We start from the raw sequence: 14,150 nt of genomic DNA, 5'->3' as shown, positions 1-14,150 counted from the left end.
GAAACTTACAAAGCAGATGTTAACAGTCACCACATTTAATTGACAAAAATAAAAAGAATCCATACTCTATTTAATAGGTGCCAGCAGAAGAAAGTATCAGAATTTAGGAGAGGGAGGCAGCAGAAGGAGATTGCTTTGGATTCCAGTGGGATGCTGTCCTGAAAATGCATTCCTATGCTGTCAAAGTCTATGGAGATTCAGGGATTTGCCAGGTGCTCTGCCAGGAGGGGTGGCTTGCTGGGTCACAGCTGGGCACAGAACATCTTGTGAGCAGTCAGGATATTTTCAGCAGGGTGCCAAGGCTCCCAGCTCTGCTGCATTTCAGGCATGGCTGTGCTTCTCAAAACATTCCTGAGTTGTAACACATGGACATAAACAGGACTACTGAAAGGGGGAGGGTGATATGTACATTTTTGTACCTGTGTTTTCCTTTTGAATCCTTCCTGGACCTATAACTGGAAGACTCCCAAATCTCACATTTGCCTTTATTCCCAGACCAGCTTCTCTGCATATATTTAAGAAGGAAATCGTTTCTACCTCCATCCTGTCAAGAAATCTGTTAGCAGACAGTCCTGCAAGCAGTAGGGAGAGGGCAGGGGGTTGGATTCGGGGGGGTTGTGCCAGGAAGCAGGACTGAGGAGTTCCTAACTATTCTCTGGTCTGAAGTCCAGAAGGTGTGTTTTTGTCACTCTGCTCCTTCACTGCATGAACGGAATCAGATCCACTGGTTACAAAAGAAGAAAAGCTTCCCAACCTGGTGATCTCTGGGGGAGCCCTAACAGCATCACGTGTGCCTTCCATCCTGCAGCCTCTCCCTGTGCAGGGCTGCAGCCTTGATGTCTCTGTTTTGTCACGGGGGAGAAAAGCCTTTGCTTCTATGTGGGGAAAACAACTCTGTTCCAGGTGCGCCTGTTTCCCTGCTACTTCCTTATTGTGACTCTCTTGTCTGTCTTTTACAGTATAGGTGATGTAATGTTTACCAGTGATATGTTCTTGGCTGCCTTAGGCTTCTCAGATGAATTGCTAAGCTTATGCAAACAGGTTGAGTGTTTACTCTGAGCTGTGCCACTGTCACAGCAACCAGAGTCATAAATGAATTGAAGTGTGGGTCATAAATAGAAATAGGTTTGACTCGGTAACATCAGATATAATCTGTATCCATGTTCAGATTGCCTGAATCCAAATGGCCCCACATCCCAGGATAAACCCACAACACGCAGGGTTCAGTTTTGCTTATGTGCATCTCCCAGTTCTGAGTGGTCGTTTGAAAAGGCAAAATCATACAGAATGGTTCAGCAATCACACGGCTAGCAGAAGGTTTGTTCTTCAACAACTATCGGTTTCACCTCACGCTTCCCACTCTGGGGGTCTGACACAGACTATCCAATGCTCACAGCTACCAAAGACAAAGCTCAACACGAGGGTGGCCCCTTCAATGCAGAGAAATAAGGTGATGTCGTACCAAACCAAATAAATAAAGGGAAGGTACGGAGCAGATCTATCGGTGCTAACTCGTCTGAGTAGCTTTCAATACCAACATGTGAACGATGGGAATCTATCAGGGCATTGTTTACAGCTGGGAAGTATTCTCCATTTGTGCCTCAGACTGAATGATGTTACTGGTGTTCCATTCAGAGATTGACCACCAGAATTGATCTCAAAGTGAACACAAAGTTTTTTCTGAGATGTTTTCACTCCTCTTGGACATCATTTTCCTAACAGAGGCTGTTGCCAGATGCATTCATTGTGTTACAACATCCTGTGTTAAAGAAAATACCATCTGGCTAGAATTCACGTCCTCTTCCATTATGATGAATGGCATTTTACTGCATATCCAGATAGCTTCGATGTACGCACACTCTGTCTTTAAAAAAAAAAAAAAAGCTATTTATTAAATCAATTTCCGCTGCACCTGCAGAATCTCAGCAAAGCCCTGTAGAATCTCTGTGACATGTAATTAAAAAAGCTGGGCTAAAAGTCTCATTTTTCTAATCACTTGAAGCTAGGCAGAAGCACTTACTGCTGCGCTACTCAAGGACAGCTTTTCCTCTTTCTGCCCGTGTCAGCAATCAGTCCAAAACAGTTATTACCAAACTACTTCCATGCTACTTCAGATGGAAGCACAACTTTTACTGCATCGTTCCCTGGATGTCTATGGAGGTGGGGTGACAGTGGTCCACAAAGGTCTCCTGTAATGGAGACACAGACCCAGCACTAAGAGACCACTTGCTACCCAAGGCAAGGCAGTCTTTCTCTCTCAATCATCACTGCACTGACCTATTATTTGATGAACTCTTCAGGCATGGGGTGGGTGAAATGCCAGCCAGGCGTTTCAATACTTTGTTGGTGTGCAGGAACTGAGTTGTAGTGATGACAGGTGAGCAGAGATACAAAGGTCTGCAGACTCCAGATCACAACTGAGATGTGCAGCACCAAGTAGGACAGCTGTTCATCCTTCCTTTAGCAAGACCTGAGCCAAGAGCAATCCCTAAGTAAGAGACTCTAATCTTGAGAGCTACACTTTTTTACCCAGGAAAATCAATGCCCTCATCTGCATCCTTGAGTTCCTTGGAGAATCTGTATTTCCACATCTGCAGTTTCTCCTCTCTTCTATAAATACATCTGGCATGCCACTTGTCACTGAGGGGGAGCTGCTTGCTGGACTAAGGGATTAATGTGGCCAGTGCCACTCCTGTCCTCTGCACGTTTCGTGCTTATATCTAAATCCTCTGGTGCACGGGGTTGGCCAGAGTTCAGCTTCCAGCCAGATGTTGCAGCACATGGCCATACATCACCCTGCTATTGACCCATCCGTGTGTGACATCTCACATACAGAGCAAGTCAGCAGCTCTTGCCACAGGCTAGCAAGAGATGGGCCTGAACCTGGACCTAACCAGACACTGACTTTCTGTGAAACGTCCCTTCTAAGTCTTATCTGTTATATTATATTCGCTCAGCCTATTGCATGTCCAGCATGGGTAACACAGCCCCAGTCTGTGTGGCAAAGCAACACTGGACCCACAGAGCAAGAAATACACATATCCACATGCTTTGTGGCAACGTTTTACAGGTGACTTTACAGGTGGAGCTCACCCACGCTTTGGGAACTACAAGAAGCGGTGCATTTTGTGGCAGAACACGAAGAGCTCTTATCTCTGAGCCATCAATCAGAGGACAATTGGCTGAATCCACGCTGCTACACTCCTGTGCTGATGGCATTAACTTCATCACGCCTCCCTCTCCCACAAACAAGAAGGCAGCTCCCTCTAGTGATGTGAGACAGAACGTGGATCAGCAGCTAAGGGGAAAGATCGTAGAGATGAACAAACACCTTTTATGATCCAGGTTAAGATTATGCATTTTAAGAACGATGGGCAGCATTCCATTGGTTTCCCAGTGCCAACAGCTCTCAATCAGTAGCTATGTGGAAGATGAAGCACTCAGAGAAGACTTGTTTAATGGCAATTCTCAGCTTACATCTTGTCTCTTGGATACACAACAGGAAGAAATGAGGGCCTGGCATGCTGAAGTGGGCTTTCCCACTCGTAGTCCACGTGCAGATGGCATTTACAGGTTGGGGTTTCATACTGGTTGTGCTCAAAAACAAAATTCAAGAGTTCAGGACAGGCTCACTGGCTCCACTCAAGCAGTGAACAGTTACAAATAGTTCGTGAACATCAGTTTCATGTATTCTACTATATCTGAAAATGCTAGTTGTCCTTTTGCCGAACGTGTTTACAACAGAGAAGAAGTAATTTCTTTGGCACAGCAATTAGTAGCTAGGTGATGCCTGTGCCTTTTACATGTAAATATTTATACTTTGCCTCGGTTGTGTAATTACACATCATTACGCTGCGTGTGCACGGCAACTTCTGTGTCCTGTGAGAGAGAACAGAAGCAACTGCTGTGTGATGCATGACAGCAGACAATGCAGCCCTGCGTCTGAATACCCTTTTCCAGATACGAGTGGGGAACAGATCCACCGGTGACCCATATTTCAGGAGGACATTGTCTGCAGAATGACAGTTCTGTGCCTCATCTGCAGCATCACGGCCGTCGTGGGGCTGTGGGCTCACGGTCAGACCTCGGGCTGAGCTCACTGTCAGCTCCTATGGACACCCGGGGAAGGTGGAGGTGTCTCCTGGCGCAGGCAGCAGGCAGCTGCTCCCATTGTGCAGGGGCAGCAGCGGGCAGAGGGCTGTCTGTCTGCCATAGCTTCCAGAACTGGGCCTTTCCATATTAATAGTAAATAAATACAATGTCTTTCGTTGATGGTAAACACTTTGGACAATGCACTTCTGTCCAACCCTGTGAGGAACCCGTGTGGTCCTCGGGGACCGGAGAGAAGCGCAGCAAACAATGCTGGCTTCCCCACCAATCTCAAAATCCAATATTACTTATAAAATGTTGTGGGGAAAACAATGAAGAATCCTTAATAAGAGCAAAGGCTTTTTGTAAGTACCCTCTTTGAGGAAAGGTTATCTGATCTTGTTCTTTTGTCTCAGAAAAGCCCTTAAAACAATGCACCATCTGCTGCTGTTTGTTGCAAGCAAGCAGGGATCTCTCCAGCCAGAGCAGGCCTGCGTGCTGCTGTTTGCTGCTTAACCCTTTCAGCAACAAACTTCCCCTTGTTTCTATGCAAATATCTGGTGTGAGCAGAAGTGGCACTTTGCACCCACCCTTCCCTTGGCCTTCCCTTGGCTTGCAGCACGCTCGAGCACACATTCAGTCTGCATCCTCATTCAGTCTGCATCCTTTGCCACCCCCTGCAAGTGCTCTGTGCTGCACAAGGCGGATAACACCCCACGCCTATCCAATGTATTAATTATGGGGCATGAATTGCAAAGCATCCTTCAGATGCAGCCGCAAGGGGATGGAGATGGCTCAGATCTGAGGGAGGTTTGTTCCATCAGGGCAGTCTGTGGCTGCCACCACACCATGGAGGTGACATTCTGCTGATTTCACCTGTGCGAGACAGTGAAGCACTGAAGACAAAGCACTCCTATTGCATCTCTAGCAGAGTGTATCAGTGAAACTGGACGTGACATTAGGGGAGTAATACTAGCTGCTGATTCTCTCCCAGTAGCACAGGCAGCAGACTGGGGGGGGGCACAGAATAACCACACACCCACCCCATGGAAGCATCCCCTTACCGCAGTGCTGCTCAGTGCTGCCTCGAGCTCCGCAGGGCTGCAGTGCGTGGCTGCCTGCTGTCCTCAGGCTCTCCGTGCAGGGATGGCATTGGGCAGCTGCCCCTCGATCCTGCGCTGCTGGAACGGCCCCACACCTCTGAGCTGCAGGGTCTGTCTGCAGGCTGTGTGGAGGTAACAGTTACTGAGAGTTTTTGAGGTCAGGCACGGGTATAAGCATCTGCTGAACTCAAGAATGGTTTATTTCATTTTAGCAAAGCTCTCATTTACCCCATTTTGTTAAACAGAAACAAAAGACCCACAGAAAAGTCACAGCTGCCCATGTACACAACGGCCCTTCTTGCACCTCAGTATTGTCAGGAAAGCCAGGAACACTCATTGCCTGCTCTGGGACTGCTCTGCAAGAGATGCCTTTTTCAAAACCAACTTTGCTGTTCCTAAGCTTTATTTATTAGGGTTGCACTGTACATCACATGCCATTGTTGGCACCTGGTTGCACAATCCAGCTCTGAAACTTGGCAAATGTTTCCAGAATCTCTCTAGAAACTCAACGTAATGATCTCAGTTCCAATGTGCCTGGGACTGTGCTGAGCATGGCCATGGCCCACCTGAGATCTGTCAGTGTATTTCCATATTGCAGCACAGTTGTCCTGACCACACTCTCAGCTAACTGCCTGACTTCATTTTTTTCTATAACTGTCTGAGCTGAACTAAAAAGATTAGGAAGGAACGAAGGTGTGAAAATGGGCATTTATTGATCCAGCCCCAGCTTGAAATGCAGGTGGGGGACACATCAAAATGATGACAGATGTTTTCTTTTTGATACAGAAAAAAATGATTGTGGAATTTTTTTTATTTTTTTTTTAATCAGCAATCAGCTTAGGGAAATCTCATTTCATTTTTCTTGTTAATAAGCTTTTCTTTGTTTGTCATGACCCAGAAACAGCTGAAACGATTAGCGCAGCCTCCGCTAGCACGCCTTAGATGTGGTCTTCAAGCATTGGGAGCAGAAGAGGGTGAGGGAGAAAGAAAAGAGGCAAAAGGGATTTCTTACAAAGCAGTTCTAGCATTGGTTGGGCAAATACGCTGAGTAGTGTTTCTGCCTCTTTGTTGTGTTAGCTTTTCAGTCAATGCCACTTTTTCCTTTGGCTGTTGATAAATGTCTCCCGTTTGGGAAGGCTGTTACTGGGCTCTGAACATCACTGGGAGTCAACACTTCGTACAAGAAGACACCGCCCAACCAACAGTCCCTCTCCTCTAAACACAACCAGCTCTGCAGAGGGCACAAATCATCCATAAATCACCCCAGTTCCCAGGTGAGGCTGTTTGGATCAACACCACCCAAAGCAATGCAGGAGGAGCCAGCACCTGGCAGCCCCAGGACGCAGCACCTCCACCTGTCCCCTGCTTGCTCTGCCTTGGGCCATGAGGCTGCCCAGGGCACTTCAATAAATGAACGTACAGCAAAAGTGCCATGATCTCTTTGGCTCCCAAGAGACGTGGAAAGAAACGAGAGCCACTCCTACAGGTAACCGAATCCAAATAAGGATGAAATCGCATCAGCATTTCGTGGCAGTTTGGAGAATTCCCATCAGTGAGTCATTTGCATCAGCAACAAATCTCCGTCAGCCGCCTCTGCAGACTGCAGAGCAGCCGTGCATGAAATGGGAACGTTTCTTATGGAAAGATGCACCTGTGGGACTGCTTGCATGAATATGAATCACTGTTTTCACAGCTCTAATGAAACATGTAAACACAAAACCGTGCTGTTGTAACCAGCTATGGTAAGGTCATGTTCAGGAGTGGTGATTTTGTAATGCTGGATGTTTTGTATTCGTGAATGAGGCTGGCAAACAGTTTTGAGCAGGTGGCTTTGTTTAAATGAACTCTTGAAGGGAATATGCATGCCAACCAACGGCAGGCACACAGCAATATGGCAGCTAGCAGCACAGCTCAGAACACAGATCCAACTCAACTGCTGTTACTGTCACGTTTCTAACCTCGCCCTTGGCTACACTGGTGATGTACACACACGGATTTACCAGCAGTTAAGAAAACACCGGCTGAATGAGGAGCACTGTGAATCACCTACTGGTGTCCCATTGCTCCTCTCCCCAGAACCTCACGTCGTCATACACAGGGGTTCAGACCCAGCCATGGACTGCTGCAGTTGGCTCAGTCCCACCTGCAGGGAGCCACGTGCTGGGCAGAGCTGGGCCACCCCCCAGCACAGCACCTCCTCCTCTCCTCCCAGTGGGAAGATGGGGATGCAGCGGCTGGTCTGCTGCACAGATGTCCTTTTGGGTAATGCCTGTCCAGGTCATATTTAATCTCTGAGGGTTTGGAGGATTTATTCTCCAAGGGACACCTCTCTGCAGGGGCTGCGTGGCCCTGCTGGGTCTCTGCCATTCTCTATCAGCAGGACAGGGCTTGGTCTGACCCGTGGGTAGCGATCACTCTGAGCTAATGGGTCCCATCCCTGCAACCAGAGACATCCCACCTGGAGCAGCCACACACACAGCACTTTACTACCTAAAAATACCTAATACATCTCAGCAAAGCGTTCTCTGTCTACTGCCATTTACATTAAACATTTAATTAACGTTGGCTGACTATAAATAGCCCGAGTTAATGTAGTCCTTCCTCCAAATTTCCTGCTTTGAAACACATTTCCCATAATTGCTGTGCTCTGCCTTGAGCTCTGTTTGAGGAAATCCAGCGCCTGTGAGGAGGTGTAGCTGCACATACACACAGTCTGTGGAGCTGCTGCAACCAGATTGTTTCGCCCACTTTTGGAGCAAAGTGAGGGAAAACAATTACTATAAATGACTTTATAGTATTCAGTTGATTAAATCACTCTTTAATCCCCTGCAAGAAGGAGATCAGTGGAGATTTAACTAGGTACTCATAAAGATAATCAATTTATTATTCTGTCAATGCCATATGGTGAAATAGGGAGGTTTTTACCAGGCTGCGGAGGGAGGTGAGATCTGTGTGTTACTTTTCAGAAACCTTTCTGTTACAAATCCTTTGTTATTACTGGGAAACATTCGCAGAGCAGAACTGTGCTGTGTACTCTGTGTGCTCTCTATGGCTCTGATGTTTTGCAACAATACAAAACAGACAGAACGTATTCAACCTACTTCAAGCATCACCCTCTGCATCAGCTCTCCAGAGGCGTTTTATAGCATCACAGGGATCTTTCTGAGGTGTTCCCCTCTCCTGATGTACCAGTTGGTTAAGGCAGGGGCTCTGTTGAGCTCAGCCAGCTTTACAGGCTGTAATAATGCAGGAGCACAATGCTGCATGGAGATCCTGCAGTGCTGGCAGAACCTGGTCTGTGCTGCCAGGAGCTGGGAGCCCCAAGCCCTGTGCTGCTGCACTTCTTGCAGCTTCACCTTCAGTGTCATAGAGAGCCAGGTGAGCACACAAGGTGAAATCTGATGGGAGTGAGTGCCCAATGCTGCTGCACTGCTGGGAGTCTGCATCTGGGGGAAAACTTCTGTAGGGGAGATCCATCTCTTGGAGGGGGAAAAAAAAAGACTGAAACTTTCCTATCAATCTTCCAGCCCTCTAAAAATAGGTGGGTCCCTCTTTCAGTATATCTTGTGTCAAAATCTGCCTACTTGGCAATTCTCTGGGCGAGGAGGAAGGAGCAGTCTGGCTCCAGGCTGAATTGGTGCTATTCATTTTAGCTGTGAGTGTGCGTGGTGCATTTAGCAGAGAATAATACATCCAAATTTGTTTACCTTCTAGCAAGGAATCCGTGAGATGGAAAGGCTGGGCTGGTTATTGGCTTTTCATGCAATAGGCTCATGTCCACTTCAGAGCCTTTATTCACTGGAAAACCTTTTAAAAAGACAAATGAAAGCATTTAATAAACATGCTCTTTGTAGAAATGAAATGTCTACACTTTGGCATCAATTCTCTGCCTGTTTATGTGGAGCACTCCCATATAGCTTTTCTTATCCACAGATTTCTAAGCACATGAGTTAGGCTTCCAGTTCCTTTCTTAGTGCTGGGAAAACCAGGCACCAGGAGGTGAAGCGATGTGCCCAAAATCAGTGGCAAAACCAGATAATATAACAAGATGGCCATACATGAAAATTCACAGCTACGAAAGCCCTGGGCTGTGGTACCAAGAGTCTCCCTGTCTCATCTTACTGACATTATTTACCTTCCAACGTGCCGCTCAAGCTCTCCCCAGCATTGGGACGTCTCTGCCTTATACTGTGGGTGATCCATGGCCACTCTTTGCTCACAGCACTCCCACCACACAAAGAAGCTATTTTCTTCTCTCTGTCCAGGTCTGCTGTTCCCTCAGTGCTATCCACAAGGCTAATCCTGCCTGGTCCATGACATTCCCTGTCTGATGGCACATGTAACTCATCAAGGCCTGGGGCTCCCAGCAGCATCTGTACAGTCATTGTCCCATCCTGCTCATCTTTGGATGCCTCTGGCTCAGGGACGGAAGATTCATTGAAGAGGTCCCAGGTTATCTCTGCTGATACTTTACCAGCAGAATCTTTACCACTGCTTGCTGCACTCAGCCTCTTAGTTGCCATCTCAATCTTTTCTGCAAGCTCCTTGGATAGGTTGTGTATGGCTTTCACTCGGTCCCATTTATTTTCCCATTTATTTCTATATGGAGAGAGGCCAGAACTTGAGTTCTTGTAGTGTGGTTTTGTATCTTTCTGAGGAGGGGAAAAGCTCAGAGGAGGAGTATCCAGAGCTGGGGGGGAGCAGTCCCTCAAGTCCTGACATTCCAGAGGACTGGGAAGCCAGGATTCAGATGTCAGTAGTGTTGCAGAAGGTAATGCCTCTCTGTTTGTAAGTGATTGAACAGTTTCTGGAAGCTGATTCCTGTTTAAATAGAAAAGAGAAATGTCAGAAAAAATAAATCAAAACCCCCAAAAAACCCAAATAGAAACATCAGCTTTTTGCACTAAGCTTCAAAAAAGAAAAAGAAACAAATTTGTCTATAGATACATTTGTCAAATGACAGATTGAGAGCAGAGCACAAAGTGCTGACGAACAGGGGACGAGTTGGAGTCCTGCCTGGGGCTGACAAGGAATAGCAATGTAGGATCATAAAAGCAGACTGCAATGTTTGCCTGAATCTTCAGAGCCCCAGCATGGTGCCCAGAAGCACTCCAGGATGGCAGAAGTGAGCTGTGCATTGCTCAAACACTGCTGATAAAGCTGAGCACACAGAGCTCTGTAACCACTTTGGGCTTGGAGCAATGAGGGTGAGGTGGGATACGACAGGGGACTCATCCATTGCTCTGGTTTTATAGTTTGCAGCAGAACACTATGGAAAGTACACAGAGCTTGGTGGGAAGGCTTTCTGGAGTGCAGGCAGTGCTGAGTACCTGTCCCTGGGATCTCGATGTACTGCAGCATGGGATGCTTTTTCCACCCAGGCCACGAAACTGTGCTTGAGGGTTTCACCACTGGTTTGCTCCTGAAACAAGAGTGACCATTCCTGTAAGCACTAGATAGCTAGGCAACACAAGAGCAGTGGTTGGCTTTTGTTCCACTTAATAATAGGTTCATTTAACCAGAAAAGCGCACAAGTCAAACAACGAACCTGCTCTTTTTTGCTGCAGCAATAGAGATTTCCAGGCTTTTGACCCCGAAGTCACGGGTTCCAGCCTTGCTAATGAGCACAACAGCTCTTGCCAGATTTAAAAGTTAATTGCTCTGTTTTTCCAGATAAAATTTTACCTCCCTAACACTTCAAATCACGTGCACGAAGTGCTTCACCTCCTGCAAGGTGCTGCAGTGATCAAGACTGAAGGGCTTTCAACCCACCCCTCCTCCACGACTTACTTGCTCAAGTGTGTGCTGAGGGCTTCCTTTGGCAGCAGCTGCTCCCCTGATGAGCTCGCACGTCTGCTCAGAGCACTTTCTCTTTCCAAGAGCTTCTCTCTGTTTCCTGTATACTTCTTGCAGTCTCTTATTCCTCATTTCCACCGCCTGCATTATAGACTTTTTCTCTTCCAGTTTTTTTTCTTTCTCTCTTCATTCTTCCGACACATAAACTCCTGAACAACATCACGGCTGTAGGGGTGAGGTTTTCTAAGATTTACCCTCCTCTTTGGAGGCTGTTTCAGGTTTTCTTTCTCAGACCCTTTCTGCACAGGGGTCCACTTCTGAGGAGATGTGCTTTTCCCCCTGTGGATGCTTCCAGAGCTGCTGGTCTTGGCTCCAGCTGTTATTAATGCAGCCCTTCTCTTTCCTGCACTAAAGGCGGAGGGAGCCGTGTCCTGAGGTCCAGGTGAAAGCAGGTGGTGCTGCTGCAGAACCTTTCCCTCCATGGTATCTCCCAGGAGCCTGCTCTGCCTGTGGACATCGTGGCACTGGCTTTGTAAATGGAGGCTCCTGAGTATTTGCTTTGCACCTTTGGTTGGTGCACTGCTGCTCCTTCCAGCAGGGCCGTGGTGGGGAGCTGCACTGCTTTGGAATTCAGGGCTTTTCCCCACAGGTTCTTTTCTATTTTCTCTGGAGCTGTTCTCCATTGCTGACACTGCAGTGTTGGGCCCTGTGGAAGATTTGGAAAGGGCAGTGGTGTTATTCCTTTGGTGGTGAGACAGCTCCTGTATCTTTGTGCATCTCACAGCACACCTCCTACCATGGGGCTGAGGGCTGCTGTAAAATCCTCAGTGTTGCAGAGAGAAGACAAATCTGTTAATTTTGGCAGTGTCCAATTATACAAATGATGTAGATTGTAGTCCTTGGAGTATGTACAGAATGTAACATACAAGAGCAATGAAACTCTCTCTTAAACCTCTTACACTTACTTAGAACGACCTTGAAACCATTTATTCCACAAAAGGCCAACCACATTTTTTGTTTGTGTGCCAGAAGCAAGCAGTGTAGCAGAGAGGACAACTGTACCATAGGCATTTCCAGTGCTCTGCTCTTCAGCTCTGCTTCTCAGTTTTGGAAATGCAGGCGGTGGACCAAGCAGCTTCCAGGCTAACTTCTGTCCTTCCCTCCATGCAGAAGCACCAGGGAGCTTTGAACCTGAAACAGACATGAGCTTAGGGAGCATCCTTCTGTGCTGGTAGCTGCAGGTAATTTGGTTCTGGGGAGCTGAGAGCTGGAAGGATATGATTCTCTGTAATTACATCAAAATCACTGGAGCAAACAGATTTGCTTTTAAACTGGTGAGAATCAGCAGGATGCAGTGTGGAGAATCAATGAATGTTACGGGACAAGGGACCATGTATATATAATGCAAAAATAAATGATGCAGCAAGCAGCACAAACAAATTATTCTTGCCTAATAGGTGGTGTCACATAATAGGCAACATTTATCACCGTTTTACTTCATAATTTCAGATTGCATTCACAGCATGCCAACACTCGCACTGCCGTAATTATGTATTTATTGCAAATGCTCCTCGAGCAGAAAGTGACTAAATGGAAAGTTATTTGATATCTGCATGGAAGCTCCCTCCCCCCTTAAATTCTACCCTGCTAAAATATTCAAGTTTCTTTATAAAGGAAAGATTTTACACCGAAACAGTTACCGGCCTCAGTTCAAAGCTGCGGATCAGTACTCAGCAGGAGCCATAAAATCAATTGACTGAGTCTGCTTTCCTCGACGCACACATCCATGTCTCGAGCTGTCAGAGCAGAGCACCTCTGAGAGCCATTTCTCAGACAGGAGGCACTCTCGGAGGCTGACTGCTTAGCAGGGCTGTCCTTCCCTGCAGCTGCCAGGTGGGCACATGGCTGCAGTGACAGCGCTGGGCTCTGTGCTGTGTGCACAGCAGGTTCCCACTGAGGCTCACCCCAGTTCTGCAGCCTGGGAGTGCAGCCCGAGGCACAGGGATGATGTTTGCCATCCCCTCTGCAGGGCTGGAGGCATTTCCTACAAATGCATGGAGCCTCCTAGGGGGATTACCCAGCAGGTTTGTGAAGTTCTGACAGCACAAAGCATGGGGGGAACTGACAGAATCTGATGGGCTCGGAGTTTTTAAAGAGCTTGCATTTTTAAAGAAACACCTCAGTATTACTTTACTTTCTTGTTCAACAGTGTTAAAATGCAAGAGGCATTTATTTATTATATCATCATGGTTCATAGAATCATAGAATCCTCAGAGTTGGAAGGGATCTTTAAAGGTCACCCAGTCCCACTCCCCTGCAAAGAACGGGGACATAGAATCATAGAATGGCCTGGGTTGAAAAGAACCACAACGCTCATCCAGTCCCAACCCCCTGCTATGTGCAGGTCGCCAACCAGCAGCCCAGGCTGCCCAGAGCCACATCCAGCCTGGCTTTGAATGCCTGCAGGGATGGGGCATCCACAGCCTCCTTGGGCAACCTGTTCCAGTGCCTCACCACCCTCCGAGTGAAAAACTTCCTCCTAACATCCAACCTAAACCTCTCCTGTCTCAGTTTAAAACCATTTCCCCTTGTCCTATCACCATCCACCCTCATAAACAGCCGTACATGCACAGCTCAATCCAGTTGCCCAGTTCCTCTAAATGCAACAGACAAATGCATCTGTAGCTCTACCAACACACATTGCTCTTAACAACCTACACTGCACCACAGTCTGCTTCCTCGGAGATCTTCCTTATCTACGCAGTGTTTTACAAAAACTCACACCGAAGTTTAAGAACAGTCTGACTTGCTGAAGAAATCACTTACCAGAAGGAAACCTTTTGATTTAAATATTCTCCAGTGTTAGCTTTTTTTTTTTTCCCTACCTATGAACGGATGAATATTTTATAGCTGTTGTGACTTAATTTTTTGTTAACTACAGCAAATTTATAATTCATCAAATTCCAGAGTACTTTGGCTCTGACCTCCGACCCCTCATTCATCTCCCGTTGCTCTGCCTCAGCTCTTCCACTGACAGAAACTAATAGCCAATAAAGGCACCGTGACACTGGCAGTTACAATGATGAATGTTTCATGTGGCACGGCCTTATTATGACCCACTCTCAGAGGAAGACCAAGCCATTTTTCAAACAATCCATTAAA

General features: G+C 47.0%; 1 protein-coding gene across 1 annotated transcript in view; it reads right to left on the bottom strand.

The window, feature by feature from the left end:
- Window positions 1-18: 18 nt before the first annotated feature.
- LOC116217295 overlaps window positions 19-14,150 on the bottom strand; it is a 17,330-nt gene continuing 3,198 nt past the window's right edge. Inside the window, exons 3-7 of the mRNA XM_031556232.1 lie at window positions 10,983-12,179; window positions 10,523-10,614; window positions 9,328-10,013; window positions 8,900-8,999; window positions 19-5,314 (exon numbers count right to left, since the gene is read on the bottom strand). Coding sequence (XP_031412092.1) covers window positions 5,062-5,314; window positions 8,900-8,999; window positions 9,328-10,013; window positions 10,523-10,614; window positions 10,983-11,135 — 1,284 coding nt within the window. The 5' untranslated portion in view covers window positions 11,136-12,179 and the 3' untranslated portion in view covers window positions 19-5,061. The remainder of the gene's footprint in view (window positions 5,315-8,899; window positions 9,000-9,327; window positions 10,014-10,522; window positions 10,615-10,982; window positions 12,180-14,150) is intronic.

This window comes from Meleagris gallopavo, chromosome 19, assembly GCF_000146605.3.
Source record: "Meleagris gallopavo isolate NT-WF06-2002-E0010 breed Aviagen turkey brand Nicholas breeding stock chromosome 19, Turkey_5.1, whole genome shotgun sequence".
NCBI lineage: Eukaryota > Metazoa > Chordata > Aves > Galliformes > Phasianidae > Meleagris > Meleagris gallopavo.
The sequence above is the reverse complement of the archived record's forward strand: the minus strand, read 5'-3'. Positions and strand labels throughout refer to the sequence as shown.